At 46.2% G+C, this 18641-nt stretch overlaps 1 protein-coding gene across 2 annotated transcripts in view; it reads left to right on the top strand.

Annotated features, from left to right (window-relative positions):
- The window catches only part of MAP3K7CL (MAP3K7 C-terminal like), an 89830-nt gene that overhangs the window by 33649 nt on the left and 37540 nt on the right, over window positions 1–18641 (top strand). For both annotated transcript variants that reach the window (XM_030579408.1, XM_030579418.1), the window contains one exon: window positions 8618–8679. In XM_030579408.1, coding sequence (XP_030435268.1) covers window positions 8618–8679 — 62 coding nt within the window. The remainder of the gene's footprint in view (window positions 1–8617; window positions 8680–18641) is intronic.

The raw sequence follows: 18641 nt of genomic DNA, 5'->3' as shown, positions 1-18641 counted from the left end.
AAGGTAACTGAGAGGCTGCACAAGGTCATTTCAGGCATAACTGGGAATAGAACCCAGGGCTCTTATATGATAGAGCCAAGTCTCATTCATTTAGCCACCGTGCCTTTTAACAAGCAATGTCTGTATTTGTCTGTCTGTAAACACTGCTCTGGCCTCTAGACACTGACCTCTCTGGGCCAGGATTAGAAATCAGGAATCCTGAGACATAACATTCCACTGCTGTCTTACGAATAGTTGTGTAGCACACTGGCAAAGTGTTGTGGATTAACCCTTAAAGAAAAATACAAAACACACTTTGCCAGTGTGCTGCACAACTATTTGTAAGACAGCAGTGGAATTTTGTGTCTTCCACTCCCAGTCAATGATAAGAAGACTCCCATCGACTTTAGTGGGAGTTGGACTGGGAACTTAAACTGGGATTTTCAAAGGAATCTAAGGGAGTTAGGCTTCAGTTGAAATTCACTAGGAGTTGCGTGCTTAACTCCCTTCAGGCTCTTTTGAAAATCCCAGTCTTATACTGTGTATGTGAGTGGAGGTGGCACTGGGTTTTTTACCTTGCTTTAATCTATAAGTATGTGTATGCATTTCTAAATTTAAGAAATGCCTGCCACTTAAGTTCTTAGTTTATCTGGTGTATAACAGCACAAATAAGTTGATTTAAAGAACTCTTAAACTAGTGTGACTAAAAAAAAACCCCTTGCAGCTGTTGAGTAGATGCTAAAGCAGGCCCATTATAAAATGTACTATGGTATGCTATAATGGTTAAGATACCAATACGTTCTATTTTTAGTACCATTGACTCAGTCACTTTGTGTTCAGAAAATAAGCAGTGAACATTTGCTTATTGAAAGGATTTCCTCTGAAATTATTTCTTTTTAGAGTTCATCTTTTTAACATTTATGTAGGGAATTTGTTTTATTTTTTATTTGCTGCTTCTACTAACTACACTGCAGTTAGTAGTGTAACATTTCTAATAATTTGAAACAGTCAAAAATTCAAAAAAGATATTTTTAAAATCTTGTGCACGTGAAAAATAACAGCAATTCCTGCTTTACGTGTTCTTGATTTCTTTTGAAAATTAAAATCACGAGTGGGTCTGCCTTACTGCTACTGATACAGTATGTTATACTGCTGGAATTGTCAAATGTCAGTTTAACGGCTCTCCACAACTTTGATCCAATATTGCTGTCAAAATGTTTTACAACTATTCATCCAAATGTTGTAGAGCAGCTGTACTACTGATCTGACTGAGTCATAGTCCTTCTTTCCATTTGGCTATGCAGCATTATTCATCTTTCTTCTTTTAGAATATTTGTCTATTTTTAAAAATTTGCACAAGAAGGCAACAGCAACTTAAAAGTAAACACTTGCACAGTGATATGAAGTAACTTTATGCAATTCAAAAACGTAAATATCTTGCAGGAGAAACCTTGTGGGTAGGTGGTGGGGAGATGTTTTTTATAATACTGCAAACTGAGCTCTCAGAATATTAATACTAGATTTTGGTATCTATAGACTCTCTATTTGTTTTACTTGTGTTGTTGCCCTCTTCTCCACTTCATTTTTCTTTGGTATGGCCCTCACTTTTGTTTGTTTGTTAGCAGAGGGACCAGGGACTCAATGGGCATGCAGATAGAATGCCCATATGTAGAGTTATGTCCAGTGTGCAATACAGTATGATTCATGGTAAGACCAGCCCATTATCCTGATCGCTAACTCTCTATTAGTTAAAGCAAGGCTTTGACTGTAACTAGCCAATATATACTCTTTATACTCTGCCTGGAACAAGGTTGCTTATTTTCCGTATTCCCCACCACAATCACTTCACTCCATGACCACTGATAGTAGGATACAGAGGTGCAAAATATCTGGCAAGATACTCTGTGTGAGCAGACCTCTGCATCCCCACAAAGCCCTATTGATTCAGTGAGGCTCTGTAGGAGCACAGAGGTCTGCTAGCACAGAGCAGCTTACAAGATCCTGCCTCAGCAGTTTTCTGCTGTGTAAACAACCATGGTTTAATTGTGACATTGCATACAATAGACTTTGAAAGTGAGCTAGTAAAGAAGATCTGTAACCTGAAGTGAACAGTGAAATTCAATGCAAAACTGTTAGTGTGACAGTGACTATGAGTAATGAATATTGCCACAGGAGTATGATTCACATTTCTATTCTCAGTCCAGTTCCTAGTGAATACCCCAAAACGGGCATGACTGGCACTCAGTCACACTTGGTTGGCAACCTATGTTAAAAAGCCCTGGATTTTATTGAGCATATGAATGAATTAACTTCATCCCTGCAAGTGAATCCTTCTAGGTCAGAGTAAAGATACATAAGTAATGTGATATGGAGAAGCTTGCACTGGCACAATCAAGGAACTATGGTGTGATTGGAATAACAGAAACTTGGTGGGACAGTTCACGTGAGCACTGTCAAGGATGGGTATAAACTGTTCAGGAAGGACAGGTAAAGGAGGAGTTGCATTGTATGTAAGGGAGCTGTATGATTGCTCAGAGCTCCAGTTTGAAACTGGAGAAAAGTCTGTTGAGAGTCTTTGGGTTAAGTTTAGAGGCAAGAGCGACAAGGGTGATGTCATGGTGGGCATGTGCTATAGACGGCTGGCTCAGAAGGATGAGGTACACGAGGCTTTCTTTAGACAACTAACTGAAGTCTCCAGATCACAGGCTCTAGTTCTAATGAGGGACTTCAATCACCCTTACATCTGCTGGGAGAGCAATACAGCAGTGCACAGACAATCCAGGAAGTTTTTGGTGAGTGTTGAGGACAATTTCCTGGTACAAGTGCTAGAGGAACCGACTAGGGATCATGCTCCTCTTGTCCTGCTGCTTACAAACAAGGACGATTTGTAGGGCAGGTGGAAGTGGGTGGCAACCTAGGCAGCAGAGACCATGAGATGGTTGAGATCAGGATCCTGAAAAAAGAAAGAAAAGAGAGTAGCAAAACACGGACCCTGGACTTCAGAAAAGCAGACTTATACTCCCTTAGAGAACTGATGGACAGGATCCCCTGGGAGGCTAATATGAGGGGGCAAGGAGTCCAGGACAGCTGGCTGTATTTTAAAGAAGCCTTATTGAAGATGCAGGAATAAACCATCCTGAAGTGCAGAAAGAATAGCAAATATGGCAGGCGACCAGCTTGGCTTAACAGTGAAATCTTTGATGAGCTTAAACTCAGAAAGGAAGCTTACAGGAAGTGGAAATTTGGACAGATGACTAGGGAGGAGTATAAAAATATTGCTAGAGCCTGCAGGGGTGTAATCAGGAAGGCCAAGGCACAATTGGAGTTGCATCTAGTAAGGGATGTGAAGGGTAACAAGAAGGGTTTCTACAGGATGTGAAGGGTAACAAGAAGAAGGTAAAGGGAAAGTATAGGACCCTTACTGAATGGGGTAGGCAACGTAGTGACAGATGATGTGGAAAAAGCTGAAGTACTCAATGCTTTTTTTGCCTCTATCTTCCCAGACAAGGTCAGCTACCAGACTGCTGCACTAGGCAACACAACATGCATCTGACAAAGTGGGTGTTCACCCATTAAAGGTTATGCTCCAATACATCTGGTGCTTTTTACAGCATGGGGAGTAAGTGAGCAGCCCTCAGTGGTGAAAGAACAGGTTCAGGGAACTATTTAGAAAAGCTAGACGTGCACAAGTCCATGGGTCCAGATCTCTAATGCAGCTAAGGGTGCTGAGGGAGTTGGCTGATGTGATTGCAGAGCCATTGGCCGTTATCTTTGAAAATTCGTGGCGAATGGGGGAGGTCTTAGACAATTGGAAAAAGGCAAATATAGTGCCCATGTTTTAAAAAGGGAAGAAAGAGAACCCAGGGAACTACAGACCAGTCAGCCTCACTTCCGTCCCAAGCAAAATCATGGAGCATGTCCTGAAGGAATCCATTTTGAAGCACTTGGAGGAGAGGAAGGTGATCAGGAACAGTCAGCATGGATTCACCAAGGGCAAGTCATGCCTGACCAACCTGATTACCTTCTGTGATAAGATAAGTGGTTCTGTGGATATGGGGAAAGCGATGGATGTGATATATCTTGACTTTAGCAAAACTTTTGATACAGTCTCCCACAGTATTCTTGCCAGTAAGTTAAAAAAGTACGGATTGGATGAATGGACTATAAGGTGGATAGAAAGATGGCTAGATTTTTGGGCTCAACGGGTAGTGATTAACGATTCAATGTCTAATTGGCAGCCGGTTTCAAGCGCCCCGGCGTCGGTCCTGGGGATGGTTTTGATCAACATCTTTATTAATGATCTGGATGATGGGATTAATTGCACCCTCAGCAAGTTCACAGATGACACTAAACTGGGGAGAATGGTAGATATGCTGTAGGGTAGGGATAGGGTCCAGAGTGAACTAGACAAATTGGAGGATTGGGCAAAAAGAAATCTTATGAGGTTCAACAAGGACAAGTGCAGAGTCCTGTACTTGAGACAGAAATTTTCCGTGCACTGCTGCAGGCTGGGGACCGATGGCTAAGCAGTTCTGCAGAAAAGGACCTGGGGATTACAGTGGACAAGAAGCTGGATATGAGTCAGCAGTGTGCCCTTGTTGCCAAGAAGGCCAATGGCATATTGGGCTGTATTAGTAGGAGCATTGCCCGCAGATTGAGGGAAGTGATTATTCCCTTCTATTCAGCACTGATGAGGCCACACCTGGAGTATTGCATCCAGTTTTGTTCCCCCCACTACAGAATGGATGTGGACAAATTGGAAAGAGTCCAGCAGAGGGCAATGAAAATGATTAGGGGGCTGTGGCACATGACTTACGAGGAGAGGCTGAGGGAACTGAGGTTATTTAGTCTGCAGAAGAGAAGAGTGAGGGGGGATTTGATAGTAGCCTTCAACTACCTGAAAGGGAGTTCCAAAGAGGATGGAGCTAGACTGTTCTCAGTGTGGCAGATGACAGAACAAGAAGCAATGGTCTCAGGTTGCAATGGGGGATGTCTAGGTTGGATATTAGGAAACACTATTTCCCTGGAGGGAGTGTGGAATCTCCATCCTTAGAGGTTTTAAGGCCCAGCTTGACAAGGGATGATTTAGTTGGGAATTGGTCCTGCTTTGAGCAGGGGGTTGGACTAGATGACCTCCTGAGGTCTCTTGCAACCCTAATATTCTATGATTCTGTGCTGCTGGATGTGCGGTATCATTCCTCTGTAACTACACAAAGAACCTGTGGTGTGTTCCACGGGCATTACATTTACTACAGGGGGAAAACTGTTTCTCATACTGTTATTTTAGCCCTACTAAACCGAGCAGAAAAGTCACTTTCAAAACAGTTTAGAAGTCATACTTATAATTGGGCCCAACCCTGCAATGTGCTGACTACCCTCTAGCAGGCGATGAATTCTCTTTAGAGTCTGTATTGGCAGAGTTACAGTGCCGGCAGTTACATTGTGGCTCAGAGAGTGCTGAAGGGAAACCGCTGTTGTGTGTTCAAAGTGTCTGCTGCCTGCGCAATAGCATGCTCACACTTGCAGTGGTATTTGGAGCGGTGCACTCTGGGCAGCTGTCCCACAAAGCCTCTCTTCCTCTTCTGCCGCTAAGAGTTGTGGGAAGGCAAAGAGGGTCATGGGGCATCCTGTGTCCTGTCCCAATGCCCCATGATGCATTGCTTCGCATCCCAGAAATCCCTGTGCTTCCATCTGCAGTAGACGCCATCTTTTAACGGTTTGTGTACTGCGTGCTCTGCTTCTTCGGTCTGCAGGAATGGATCTCACACTGTTGACCAATATGCTGCTCGCTATCACTAACACATCACAAGTGGCAGTGGAGTTATTCCTTAAACTACAAAGGCAAGAGGAATTCAAGATTGATCTCTCCCCGCATAGTAGCTATGACATGAGATTGCTTGTGGCATTCAAGGAAGTGCTGACCACAGTGGAACGCCCCTTTTGGGCTCTGGAAACAAGCACTGAGTGGTGGGATCACATCATCATGCACGTCTGAGATGACGAGCAGTGGCTGCAGAACTTTCGGATGAGGAAAGCCACATTTGTGGGACTGTGTGATGAATTCACCCCAGCGCTGCGGCGCAAGCACATGAGAATGAGAGCTGCCCTGTCATTGGAAAAGCGTGTAGCAATTGCCCTGTGGAAGCTAGCTACTCCAGACTGCTACCGATCGGTCACTAACCAGTTCAGAGTGGGAAGGTCGACTGTTAGACTTGTGTTGACGGAAGTGTGCAGGGCCATTAATTGCATTGTGCTCCGAAAGACTGTGATTCTGGATAACATGTGTGACATTGTGAATGGCTTTCCACAAATGGACTTCCCTAACTGCGGAGGGGCGATTGATGACATACATATTTCACTTTTGGCACCAGACCACCTAGCCACTGAATATATTAATCGGAAGGGGTATTTAAGAACTGCTCCGTGGCTTCATTCTGGCATGCTGTGTTCTCCTTTCGATCCCTCTTCTTGCTGTCCTGCCACTCCTTCAATTCTTGTTTTTTGGCCACGGAGTGCACCATGACATCAGGCAGAAAGTCCTCTTTAGGTCTTTGTCGCCACTTTCTAATTCTGAGCAGCTGTTCAGCCGGCAATAACAAAGAAGGAGGGTGCACTCCCAAGGTCATATCTGTGAAGCCAAAATGCAACAAATTACAGGAAGCAGTATTGTTCGCAACAAACAAACCTCTGATTTAAAACACAGCTACTAGTCACATACCTGTCACTAACTGGCTGATCCCAAGCAAACACACATGAGCCACAAGACCCCCCCAAATTGTGAGTAGCGGCAGGGGCAGTGGAAATCAGTGTTCCAGGACCATACTGTACCTTGGGCACTTGGCTCTTAGGGAGAGCCAGCACTGTAGGGGTGACCTATTCCTGTCCCTACGTTTTCCACAGGCTGTGTTTGTTATGGAAGATATCTCGCTGCAGAGGGTGAGCAGGGAATCAAGGGAGGATCTTCTCCAAGACTGCAGCTTCCATCCTGGCCCTTATGCAGCTCGCCTGTGTGCGGCAATGGTCCCCTCGTCCCACAGTGACAATAGAGTGGCACAGAAAAGTTACCCTTAATGAGGCAAGAAATAAAGCAGCTCTACCAAAGAACCTGTGGTAGTGGATTGTCCAGTATCTCCATGAGAGTTTCCTGGTGATCTCTGAGGCAGATTCCTTTGGCGTGAGGGAGTCAATTAACATCCTGTTCTGCCGCTCAGAGTAGGCATATGGTGGTATGCGCATCATACAGACACAAGCCTGCTTTCTGCAGCCCTCCTGCCCCCAGCAACTCACTTCAGCGACTCCCAGAATCGGAGCCACTTACCAGGGGCCTCCTCTCCTGTTTGTTCTTCGCCAAGATCTGACAGCTGTGACTGGCTAGCCTCTTCCAGGGTTGAGAAGAGCTCCTGGCTGAATGCATCGCTGATCTCCGAGTCATCCTCTGCCTCTGGGTCCCCCTACCCCTCCACATCCTCATCCAAGATTTCCTCTTCCTAGTTCAGTCCACTCTCAGCTGGCACATGAGCCACGGAAGTGGCCTTTGCAGTGGAGGTGGGGTCACCACCAATTATCACATCCAGCTCTTTGTAGAACTGGCAGCTTGTGGGCGCCGCATCAGAGTGGCAGTTTGCCCCCTGCGCCTTGTGGTAGGCATTCTGCAGCTCCTTCACTTTGATCCTGCACTGCAGTGTGTCACGGTCATGACCCCTTTCTGTCATGCATTGTGAAATCTGTCCATAGGTATCATAATTCCTACGGCTGGAGCGCAGCTGGGACTGGACAGCCTCCTTTCCCCAAATGCTGATGAGGTCCAGCAGCTCGGCATTACTCCAAGTGGGGGATTACGTGGTGCATGGAGCAGGCATGGTCACCTGGAAAGATGTGCTGAGACCACTGTACGCATCACCGAACAAACAGGAAGGGGACTTTCAGAATTCCCAAGGAATTTAAGGGGTGGGGCTCAAAATTGGTCACTTGAGGGCAGGGCAGTAATGTTCAAACTGATGATCAGAAAGACAAGAACAGGCATTGTGGGACACTTCCTGGAGGCCAATTGCAGCGCTGTAATCAACCAGGGTACCTACACTGGCACTATGGCGCTGTAGCCCAGGCGCAGAAAGCTGTACACCTCTTGTCAGGGTGATTTTTTTTACAGCGCTGCAACTGTGCAGTTTCTGCACACTAGGTTGCTTGTCAGTGTGTACGCTTCAGGAGTTACACCGCAGAAAGCTCCTTTACTGTGGAGAAACTTGCCAGTGTAGACAAGGTCTTACTCTTTACTGAAGTCACGAACTCATTGAAGGCATGGGTGTGTATGGCAGAAACCTGAATTATTTGTACTGTAATTGGGAAGCAGGAGATAGAAATTGTCTGAATGTATTGATTGATTTACTGTGCTATAATACATTCTATAAGTGTGACTCTGTTTCAAAATTATTGTAACACAAAGTAAGGCTCCAATCCTCCAAAGATTTAACTTTACATCCCTAAGTAGGACTACGCACATGTATCAAGTTAAGTATGTGTATAAGTCTTTGCAGGATCAGGACAGAAGGGACAACATACATGCCATACTATGTCAATTGAGCATGTGAAATGCCTTTATAGTAAGTGTTACCTTTCAAAATGTCTGTTTACATTTTAGATGATACTCCTCCTGAAAACACCTTTCCTTTGGCTTTTCCAGAACTAGAACAGCAACTTCAGGTAAAATTTGATTTTTATTTTTAACTGATTCTAAACCAAGTATATTAGATTTAAAAAAAACTTGAAACAATATATTTGTGCTCCCATAGTTAAGTTACTGTGAATGTTTCAGTGGGTGCACATCTGAGCTCTAAAAGTTTTATGGGCCTACACATTTGCATAGAGAGAGAAACTATATCAATAAGGAGATTGGTTTGAATTTTCAACCCAGTGCAGGGAATTTGGCCATTATGGCAGTTTCAATTTGTTTTTATTTACAAATTATTTGTGTGCAAACCTTAGCAGGGCCCATCCTGCCGCCATTGGTGTGAATAGGAGTTTCACTGCTGATTCCAATGAGAGAAGGATTGTGCCAATACTTTGTAAAATGGTTTAAAGCCCATATCCAGTCCAAGATAGGCTCCAGGCAAGATACTTCACTGAGGCTACAAAGCATCCAGTGAAGGTGGGGCAAGAAAGGACTGATAAACAAAGGTTTTTCTTGCATTTCACCCCTAAGCTTAATCTTAGACAATCCTGGTACCAGGTCAGTCTCCAGCATAAATTAGAGCAGGGGTTCTCAACCTTTTTCTTTCTGAGGCCCCTCCCAACATGCTGTTAAAAACTCCATGGCCCACCAGTGCCACAACAACTGTTTTTTTGCACATAAAAGCCAGGGCCAGAGTTAGGAGGTAGCAAGCAAGGCAATTGCCCAGGTTCCATGCTACAGGGGGGCCCGCAAAGCTAAGTTGCTCAGACTTCGACTTCAGCCCTGGGTGGCGGGGCTCTGGGCCTTCGCCTTCAGCTCCATGCAGTGGGGCTTCAGCGTTCTGCCCTGGGCCCCAGCAAGTTTAATGCCGGTCCTGCTTGGCAGACGCCCCCTGAAACCTGTTTGCGGCCCCCTAGGGGGCCCTGGACTCCTGGTTGAGAACCACTGAATCAGAGTATCCTGAAGGTTACACTCATTTATGCTGTTTGGTCAACAGCCCCCACTACAATAGTCAGTGATCATAAGGATGTAAACACCTCAGCCATGTTCCCTTTGCCTCAGCCACACTTTCAACATAGGAGCTGCTACAGTGATGGGGGAATCCTCCTGCCGCCTGCTAAGATGGCTTTAGGGCTGTAGTTTGTGATGCAAGGATAACACAAAGCAGCCCAACTCACCACAGAATCAGACCATTTCTGTGGGTACATGGAAACTTGGAGGTTTAGGAGGGAAAGAGCTGGCTCCCTGATCCTGGGGTCAGTGTCCCTCCACAGTAGCAGCAGAATGACGAGAGTTTCGTTTTTAAGTATCAGAGGGGTAACCGTGTTAGTCTGGATCTGTAAAAGCAGCAAAGAATCCTGTGGCACCTTATAGACTAACAGACGTTTTGGAGCATGAGCTTTCGTGGGTGAATACCCACTTCTTCAGATGCATGTGGTGGAAATTTCCAGGGGCAGGTATATATATGCTAGCAAGCAAGCTAGAGATAACGAGGTCAGTTCAATCAGGAAGGATGAGGCCCTGTTCTAGCAGTTGAGGTGTGAAAACCAAGAGAGGAGAAACTGGTTCTGTAGTTGGCAGGCCATTCACAGTCTTTGTTCAATCCTGAGCTGATGGTGTCAAATTTGCAGATGAACTGAAGCTCAGCAGTTTCTCTTTGAAGTCTGGTCCTGAAGTTTTTTTGCTGCAGGATGGCCACCTTAAGGTCTGCAATAGTGTGGCCAGGGAGGTTGAAGTGCTCTCCTACAGGTTTTTGTATATTGCCATTCCTAATATCTGATTTGTGTCCATTTATCCTTTTCCGTAGAGATTGTCCAGTTTGGCCGATGTACATAGCAGAGGGGCATTGCTGGCATATGATGGCGTACATTACATTGGTGGATGTGCAGGTGAATGAACCAGTGATGGTGTGGCTGATCTGGTTAGGTCCTGTGATGGTGTCGCTGGTGTAGATATGTGGGCAGAGTTGGCATCGAGGTTTGTTGCATGGATTGGTTCCTGAGCTAGAGTTATTATGGTGCGATGTGCAGTTACTGGTGAGAATATGTTTCAGGTTGGCAGGTTGTCTGTGGGCAAGGACTGGCCTGCCACCCAAGGCCTGTGAAAGTGTGGGATCATTGTCCAGGATGGGTTGTAGATCCTTGATGATGCGTTGGAGGGGTTTTAGCTGGGGGCTGTATGTGATGGCCAGTGGAGTCCTGTTGGTTTCTTTCTTGGGTTTGTCTTGCAGTAGGAGGCTTCTGGGTACACGTCTGGCACTGTTGATCTGTTTCCTTATTTCCTCGTGTGGGTATTGTAGTTTTGAGAATGCTTGGTGGAGATTTTGTAGGTGTTGGTCTCTGTCTGAGAGGTTAGAGCAGATGCGGTTGTACCTCAGTGCTTGGCTGTAGACAATGGATCATGTGATGTGTCCGGGATGGAAGCTGGAGGCATGAAGGTAGGCATAGCGGTCGGTAGGTTTTCGATATAGGGTGGTGTTAATGTGACCATCACTTATTTGCACCATGGTGTCAAGAAAGTGGACCTCCCGTGTAGATTGGTCCAGGCTGAGGTTGATGGTGGGGTGGAAGCTGTTGAAATCATGGTGGAATTTTTCCAGAGTCTCCTTCCCATGGGTCCAGATGATGAAGATGTCATCAATGTAGCGTAGGTAGAGAAGGGGCGTGAGTGGACGAGAGCTGAGGAAGCGTTGTTCCAGGTCGGCCATAAAGATATTGGCATATTGTGGGGCCATGCAGGTGCCATAGCAGTGCCACTGATCCAGACTAACACAGATCCAGACTAACACGGCTACGCCTCTGATACTTGACACCATGCAAGGCACTGCATTTAGCCGTATGGAGTGGAAATCCATCAACCTCATGAAGAAACTTGCACAAATACAGACAGATATCATCTTCCTTTCCAAATGCAAACGGATGGACATCATACCAAATGGACTAAAGGTAAAAAATCCACTGCTATCTACATACTACACAGACCACGGTGAGAGATTATGCTATACTCTATCAAAATAACTGAGGAACCACCTGATCAGCATCCTACACAGCAAACTGGAAAACACCAAAAAAGAGCTCTCCAACCTGGAGACTCTCATTAATAACCAAATTCTATACAAACGGACTTCACTAGAATAAGACAGGAGATCTACATTACTCACTTCACCTCTCTACAAAGGAAAAAGGACTGTAAGCTGTCTAAACTCCTACCTGCCACATGGGGCCACAACCGTGGTACCCCTAACCCACCCAGCAATATCGTCAATCTATCCAACTACACACTCAGCCCAGAAGAAAAGTCTGTCCTATCTCGGGGACTCTCTTTCTGCCCTGCCACCCCCACCAACATGATACAGTTCTGTGGTGATCTGGAAGCCTACTTTCGCCGTCTCCGACTCAAAGAATACTTCCAGGACAACACTGAACAGTGCACTGATACACAGGTGCCCTCCCACCAACAGCACAAGAAGAAGAACTCCACATGGACTCCTCCTGAGGGTCGAAATGACAGTCTGGACCTATACATTGAATGCTTCCGCCGGCGTGCACAGGCAGAAATCGTGGATCAACATTGCTTGCCTCACAACCTAAGTCGTGCAGAACGCAATGCCATCCACAGCCTCAGAAACCACCCTGACATTATCATCAAAGAGGCTGATAAAGGAGGTGCCGTTGTCATCATGAACAGGTCTGACTACCAAAAGGAGGCCACCAGACAACTCTCCAATACCAAATTCTACAGGCCACTTCCCTCAGATCCTACTGAGGAATACACTAAGAAACTACAGCATCTACTCAGGACACTCCCTACACTGACACCAGAAGAAATCAACATACCCCTAGAGCCCCGACCAGAGTTATTCTATCTTCTACCCAAGATCCACAAACCCGGAAATCCTGGACGCCTCATCATCTCGGGCATTGGCACTCTCACTGAAGGACTATCTGGATATATGGACTCTCTACTCAGACCCTATGCCACCAGCACTCCCAGCTATCTCCGGGACACCACTGATTTCCTGAGGAAGCTACAATGCATTGGTCACCTCCCAGAAAACACCATCCTAGCCACCATGGATGTAGAGGCTCTCTACACAAACATCCCACACACAGATGGAATACAAGCTGTCAGGAACACTATCCCTGACGATGCCACAGCACAACTGGCTTCTGAGCTCTGTGCCTTTATACTTACACACAACTATTTCAAATTTGATGACAATATATATCTCCAGATCAGTGGCACTGCTATGGGCACCCGCATGGCCCCACAATATGCCAATATCTTTATGGCCGACCTGGAACAACGCTTCCTCAGCTCTCGTCCACTCACGCCCCTTCTCTACCTATGCTACATTGATGACATCTTCATCATCTGGACCCATGGGAAGGAGACTCTGGAAAAATTCCACCACGATTTCAACAGCTTCCACCCCACCATCAGCCTCAGCCTGGACCAATCTACACGGGAGGTCCACTTTCTTGACACCACGGTGCAAATAAGTGATGATCACATTAACACCACCCTATATCGAAAGCCTACCGACCACTATGCCTACCTTCATGCCTTCAGCTTCCATCCCGGACACATCACACGATCCATTGTCTACAGCCAAGCACTGAGGTACAACCGCATCTGCTCTAACCCCTCAGACAGAGACCAACACCTACAAAATCTCCACCAAGCATTCTCAAAACTACAATACCCACATGAGGAAATAAGGAAACAGATCAACAGAGCCAGACGTGTACCCAGAAGCCTCCTACTGCAAGACAAACCCAAGAAAGAAACCAACAGGACTCCACTGGCCATCACATACAGCCCCCAGCTAAAACCCCTCCAACGCATCATCAAGGATCTACAACCCATCCTGGACAATGATCCCACACTTTCACAGGCCTTGGGTGGCAGGCCAGTCCTTGCCCACAGACAACCTGCCAACCTGAAACATATTCTCACCAGTAACTGCACATCGCACCATAATAACTCTAGCTCAGGAACCAATCCATGCAACAAACCTCGATGCCAACTCTGCCCACATATCTACACCAGCGACACCATCACAGGACCTAACCAGATCAGCCACACCATCACTGGTTCATTCACCTGCACATCCACCAATGTAATATACGCCATCATATGCCAGCAATGCCCCTCTGCTATGTACATCGGCCAAACTGGACAATCTCTACGGAAAAGGATAAATGGACACAAATCAGATATTAGGAATGGCAATATACAAAAACCTGTAGGAGAGCACTTCAACCTCCCTGGCCACACTATTGCAGACCTTAAGGTGGCCATCCTGCAGCAAAAAAAACTTCAGGACCAGACTTCAAAGAGAAACTGCTGAGCTTCAGTTCATCTGCAAATTTGACACCATCAGCTCAGGATTGAACAAAGACTGTGAATGGCCTGCCAACTACAGAACCAGTTTCTCCTCTCTTGGTTTTCACACCTCAACTGCTAGAACAGGGCCTCATCCTTCCTGATTGAACTGACCTCGTTATCTCTAGCTTGCTTGCTAGCATATATATACCTGCCCCTGGAAATTTCCACCACATGCATCTGAAGAAGTGGGTATTCACCCACGAAAGCTCATGCTCCAAAACGTCTGTTAGTCTATAAGGTGCCACAGGATTCTTTGCTGCTTTTACAGTTTCGTTTTTGATGGCTGCTTCAGATCATATCTTTCTGTGGAACGCTCAGGCTCATGTAAATGACAGCAGGCGTCCTCTGACATTTAAATGCAAATGTGCATTTAAGGTGCTTTCCTTACGTAAACTGGGAAATATTTTCAAAGGATCTATGTGGTCCAATGATGTTTCCTTAGCTGTCTTCTGTCAATTAAGGAGATGATGACAGGGAGCCACTGATCTGGAGAAACCTCATTTTCTGTCCTTCCCACTACTCATCAAAAAGATGACAGGGGAAGGCCTGGAGCAGGGGTAGGCAACCTATGGCGGCACGCAAGCTGGTTTTCCATGGCACTCGCACTGCCCAGGCTCTGGCCACCGATCCGAGGGTCTCTGCATTTTAATTTAATTTTAAATGAAGCTTCTTAAACAGTTTAAAAGCCTTATTTACTTTACATACAACAAGAGTTTAGTTATATATTGTAGACTTATAGAATAAGACCTTCTAAAAATGTTAAAATGTATTACTGGCACGCGAGACCTTAAATTAGAGTGAATAAATGAAGACTCGGCACAGCACTTCTGAAAGGTTGCCGACCCCTGGGCTGGAGGATAACGGAGGCTGTCCTCACCCCCGCCCCCATCAGAATACAGAGAACAGAGATGGGCCTGTGGGATTTGTAGGGAAGGTAAGAGGAATGGGTCCAGAATACAGAATTCTGGTATAAAGCTTGGTGGGGTGTATGATGGTATGTTAGCCTTTTTTCAGTATGCTGATCTTCCTGCTGGCTCAGAAGACTCTGGATATTTTCTGCAGCATATAGCCCTAATTTGATTGAGCTAGTAGTTTTTAATGGCCAGAGCACTGAATGGGAAACCTGGGTGCTATTCCCAGCGATGCAGTGACTTCCTGTGTGACCCTGGACAAGTCACTTCACCTCTCTGTGAATCTGTTTATCCTGTGTAAAATGGAAATATTGATGTTTACTTTTCTATGTAAAACACACTGAGATTTCTGGATGAAGTGACTATCTTTGCTTCTTGTGATATTTAAAAACAAAGTTACCCAGATAGTCTGTTATTGCTACTTTACATCCAAAGTGACTATTTTTTTAATTTTTAAATTTTTAAAAAATTGTTTACGGTGTTTGGTCCCAGGATGTTAGAGAGACAGAATGGATGAGGTCATATTTTTTATTGAACCAAATTCTGCAGGTGAAAGAGACAAAACCCATGGGTGAACACTTTTCACAAAACGATCCTATCTGACCTCTCAGTTGTCATCTGCAAAGGAAACCTGCACAACACCTTCAAAAGATGAGCTTGGAAACTTAAATTCATAAGACTGTGTCACTAGATCCCCTCATCACAGGTGGCACCTCCTCCTGGCTACTCTGGGAATTAGCTCTTTCCCAGTCCAAGGCCCTCTTTGGCTACTCACTGCACACCCTGCTGCCACTCTCTTGCTCTTTCTGTGACTCAAGGTGCTCCTTCTTCATGACTTGGCCCTTCAGCCAGGTCCCTATGCGTGTTTCCCGCTTCTGACGTATCAAACTCAATTCCTCACCAGCAATCTTAGTCAGCCTTCTCATTCACTGCCCCGATGATGCCACTTCCACAGTGGCTGGTAGACCACCCGGGACCACCCTCTACTCTAGATTCCAGCTCAGGACCCTCTAGTCAGCAGCCAAGGTTTGCACCATCCTGAACCTTGCTTCCTTTTTGCCTGAGCCTTTCGTACTCTTTCTGGCTCTTATAGCCACCCCAAGCCCCCAGGTTTGCCAGCCCAATCTTTCTCCTCTCAGGGAGTAACTGAAGGCTAATTTCTATAGCCCCAGACACATACCCCTTCTCCCAGGGAGTGACTACAGACTATTTCCCTGCAGCCTCTCTCTGCTATCAGCTCTCTGGCTTTGTAGAACCCCATTCCTGTTCCTACACAGATGATCTTCCATTAATTAGGGCTTTCCTCTCAGCCTTAGTTCCCCCAGTTTGCAGCCTAAGGGTATGTCTACACTACGGGATTATTCCGATTTTACATAAACCAGTTTTGTAAAACAGATTGTATAAAGTCGAGTGCACGCGGCCACACTAAGCACATTAATTCGGTGGTGTGCGTCCATAGTCCGAGGCTAGCGTCAATTTCTGGAGCGTTGCACTGTGGGTAGCTATTCTGTAGCTATCCCATAGTTCCCTCAGTCTCCCTCGCCCCTTGGAATTCTGGGTTGAGATCCCAGTGCCCGATGGGGCAAAAATCATTGTCGCAGGTGGTTCTGGGTAAATGTCGTCAGTCATTCCTTCCTCCGGGAAAGCAACGGCAGACAATCATTTCGCACCCTTTTTCCCTGGATTGCCCTGGCAGACGCCATAGCACGGCAGCCATGGAGCCTGTTCAGCTTTTTTTTACTGTCACCATATGTGTACTGGATGCCGCTGACAGAGGCGATACTGCAGCGCTACACAGCAGCATTCATTTGCCTTTGCATGACAGCAGAGACGATTATCAGTCGTTCTGTACCGTCTGCTGTGCCATTTGAGATGACGGTTATCTGTCCTTCTGTACTGTCTGCTGCTATCATGGGTGCCCCTGGCTGAGGTCAGCCGGGGGCGCAAAGACAAAAATGAGAATGACTCCCAGAGTCAATTCCTCCATTATGGTATCTAAAAATAGAGTCAGTCCTGCCTAGAATATGGTGCAAGTGTATTAGAGAACCAGTGTACCAGAGAGCACAGCCGCTCCATGTCAGATCCCGCAGAAATGATGAGCTGCATGCCATTCACGGGGGATGCCCCTGCAACAACCCCACCCATTGCTTCCTTCCTTCCCCAACCTTCCTGGGCTACCGTGGCAGTGTCCCCCCCATTTGTGTGATGAAGTAATAAAGAATGCAGGAATAAGAAGCACTGACTTGTTAGTGAGATAAAATGAGGGGGAAGCAGCCTCCAACTGCTATTAGTCCAGGCAGAACATTAAGCGGTGTGGGGGAGAGGAGCCCAACATCCCGCTGCTATGATAGTCCAGGCAGTACAGAATCTTTTCTTTAAACATGAAAAGGAGGGGGCTGATGGATCTCAGCCCCCAGTTACTATGATGAAGACGGTTACCAGTTGTTCTGTACCATCTACCGGGGATGACCGGGAGTTATTCCTATTTTTACCCAGGCGCCCCCGGCGCCCACCTGAGGCCAGCCAGGAGCACTCAGCAGATAGCTAGCATATTGTACCATCTGCCACCAGGGAGGGAAGAGGAGCGGATACTGCTCTTTACTGCCGCAGCATCATGTCTACCAGCAGCATTCAGTAGACATAGGGTGACATTGAAAAAAGTCAAGAAACGATTTTTTTCCCTTTTCTTTCACGGAGGGGAGGGGGTAAATTGCCGAGCTATACCCTGAACCACCTCGGACAATGTGTTTGACCCTACAGGCATTGGGAGCTCAGCCAAGAATGCAAATGCTTTTCGGAGACTGCTGGGGACTGTGGGATAGCTGGAGTCCTCAGTACCCCTCCATGAATGTCCATTTGATTCTTTGGCTTTCCGTTACGCTTGTCACGCAGCACTGTGCTGTGGACTCTATATCATAGCCTGGAGATTTTTTTCAAATGCTTTGTCATTTCGTCTTCTGTAACGGAGCTCTGATAGAACAGATTTGTCTCCCCATACAGCTATCAGATCCAGTATCTCCCGTACGGTCCATGCTGGAGCTCTTTTTGGATTTGGGACTGCATCGCCACCTGTGCTGATCAGAGCTCCACGCTGGGCAAACAGGAAATGAAATTCAAAAGTTTGCGGGGCTTTTCCTGTCTACCTGGCCAGTGCATCCGAGTTCAGTTTGCTTTCCAGAGCGGTCACAGTGGTGCACTGTGAAATACCGCCTGGAGGCCAATACCGTCGATTTGTGGCCACACTAACCCTAATCCGATATGGTAATACCGATTTTAACGCTACTCCTATCGTTGGGGAGGAGTACAGAAACCAATTTAAAGAGCCCTTTATATCGATATAAAGGGCCTTATTGTATGGACGGGTACAGCGTTAAATCGGTTTAACGCTGCTAAAATTGGTTTAAACTGTAGGCCTAAGTAATTGGCGCCTCTGGTCTACATTAACCCTTTCAGGGCAAGTATGAAAAACACACCTGTCCGGGTCTGTTTCCCACTTTGAACTTTAGCATCCAGAAAGTGGAGACCTGCCTGTTTCCTTCTAAGATTAATTCCTAGCTTAGATCTTATCACGCTGCCACCAACTCAAAATATAGTGTTTGGGTACACTCTCTGTGCCCCAAAATCTTCCCTGGGGGACCCAAGACTCAAACCCCTTGGGTCTTAAAACAAAGGGAAATAAACCATTCCCCTCT

The sequence above is a fragment of the Gopherus evgoodei genome, chromosome 1 (genome assembly GCF_007399415.2).
Source record: "Gopherus evgoodei ecotype Sinaloan lineage chromosome 1, rGopEvg1_v1.p, whole genome shotgun sequence".
NCBI classification, from domain to species: domain Eukaryota; kingdom Metazoa; phylum Chordata; order Testudines; family Testudinidae; genus Gopherus; species Gopherus evgoodei.
This window is presented reverse-complemented; position numbering and strand designations above follow the sequence as displayed.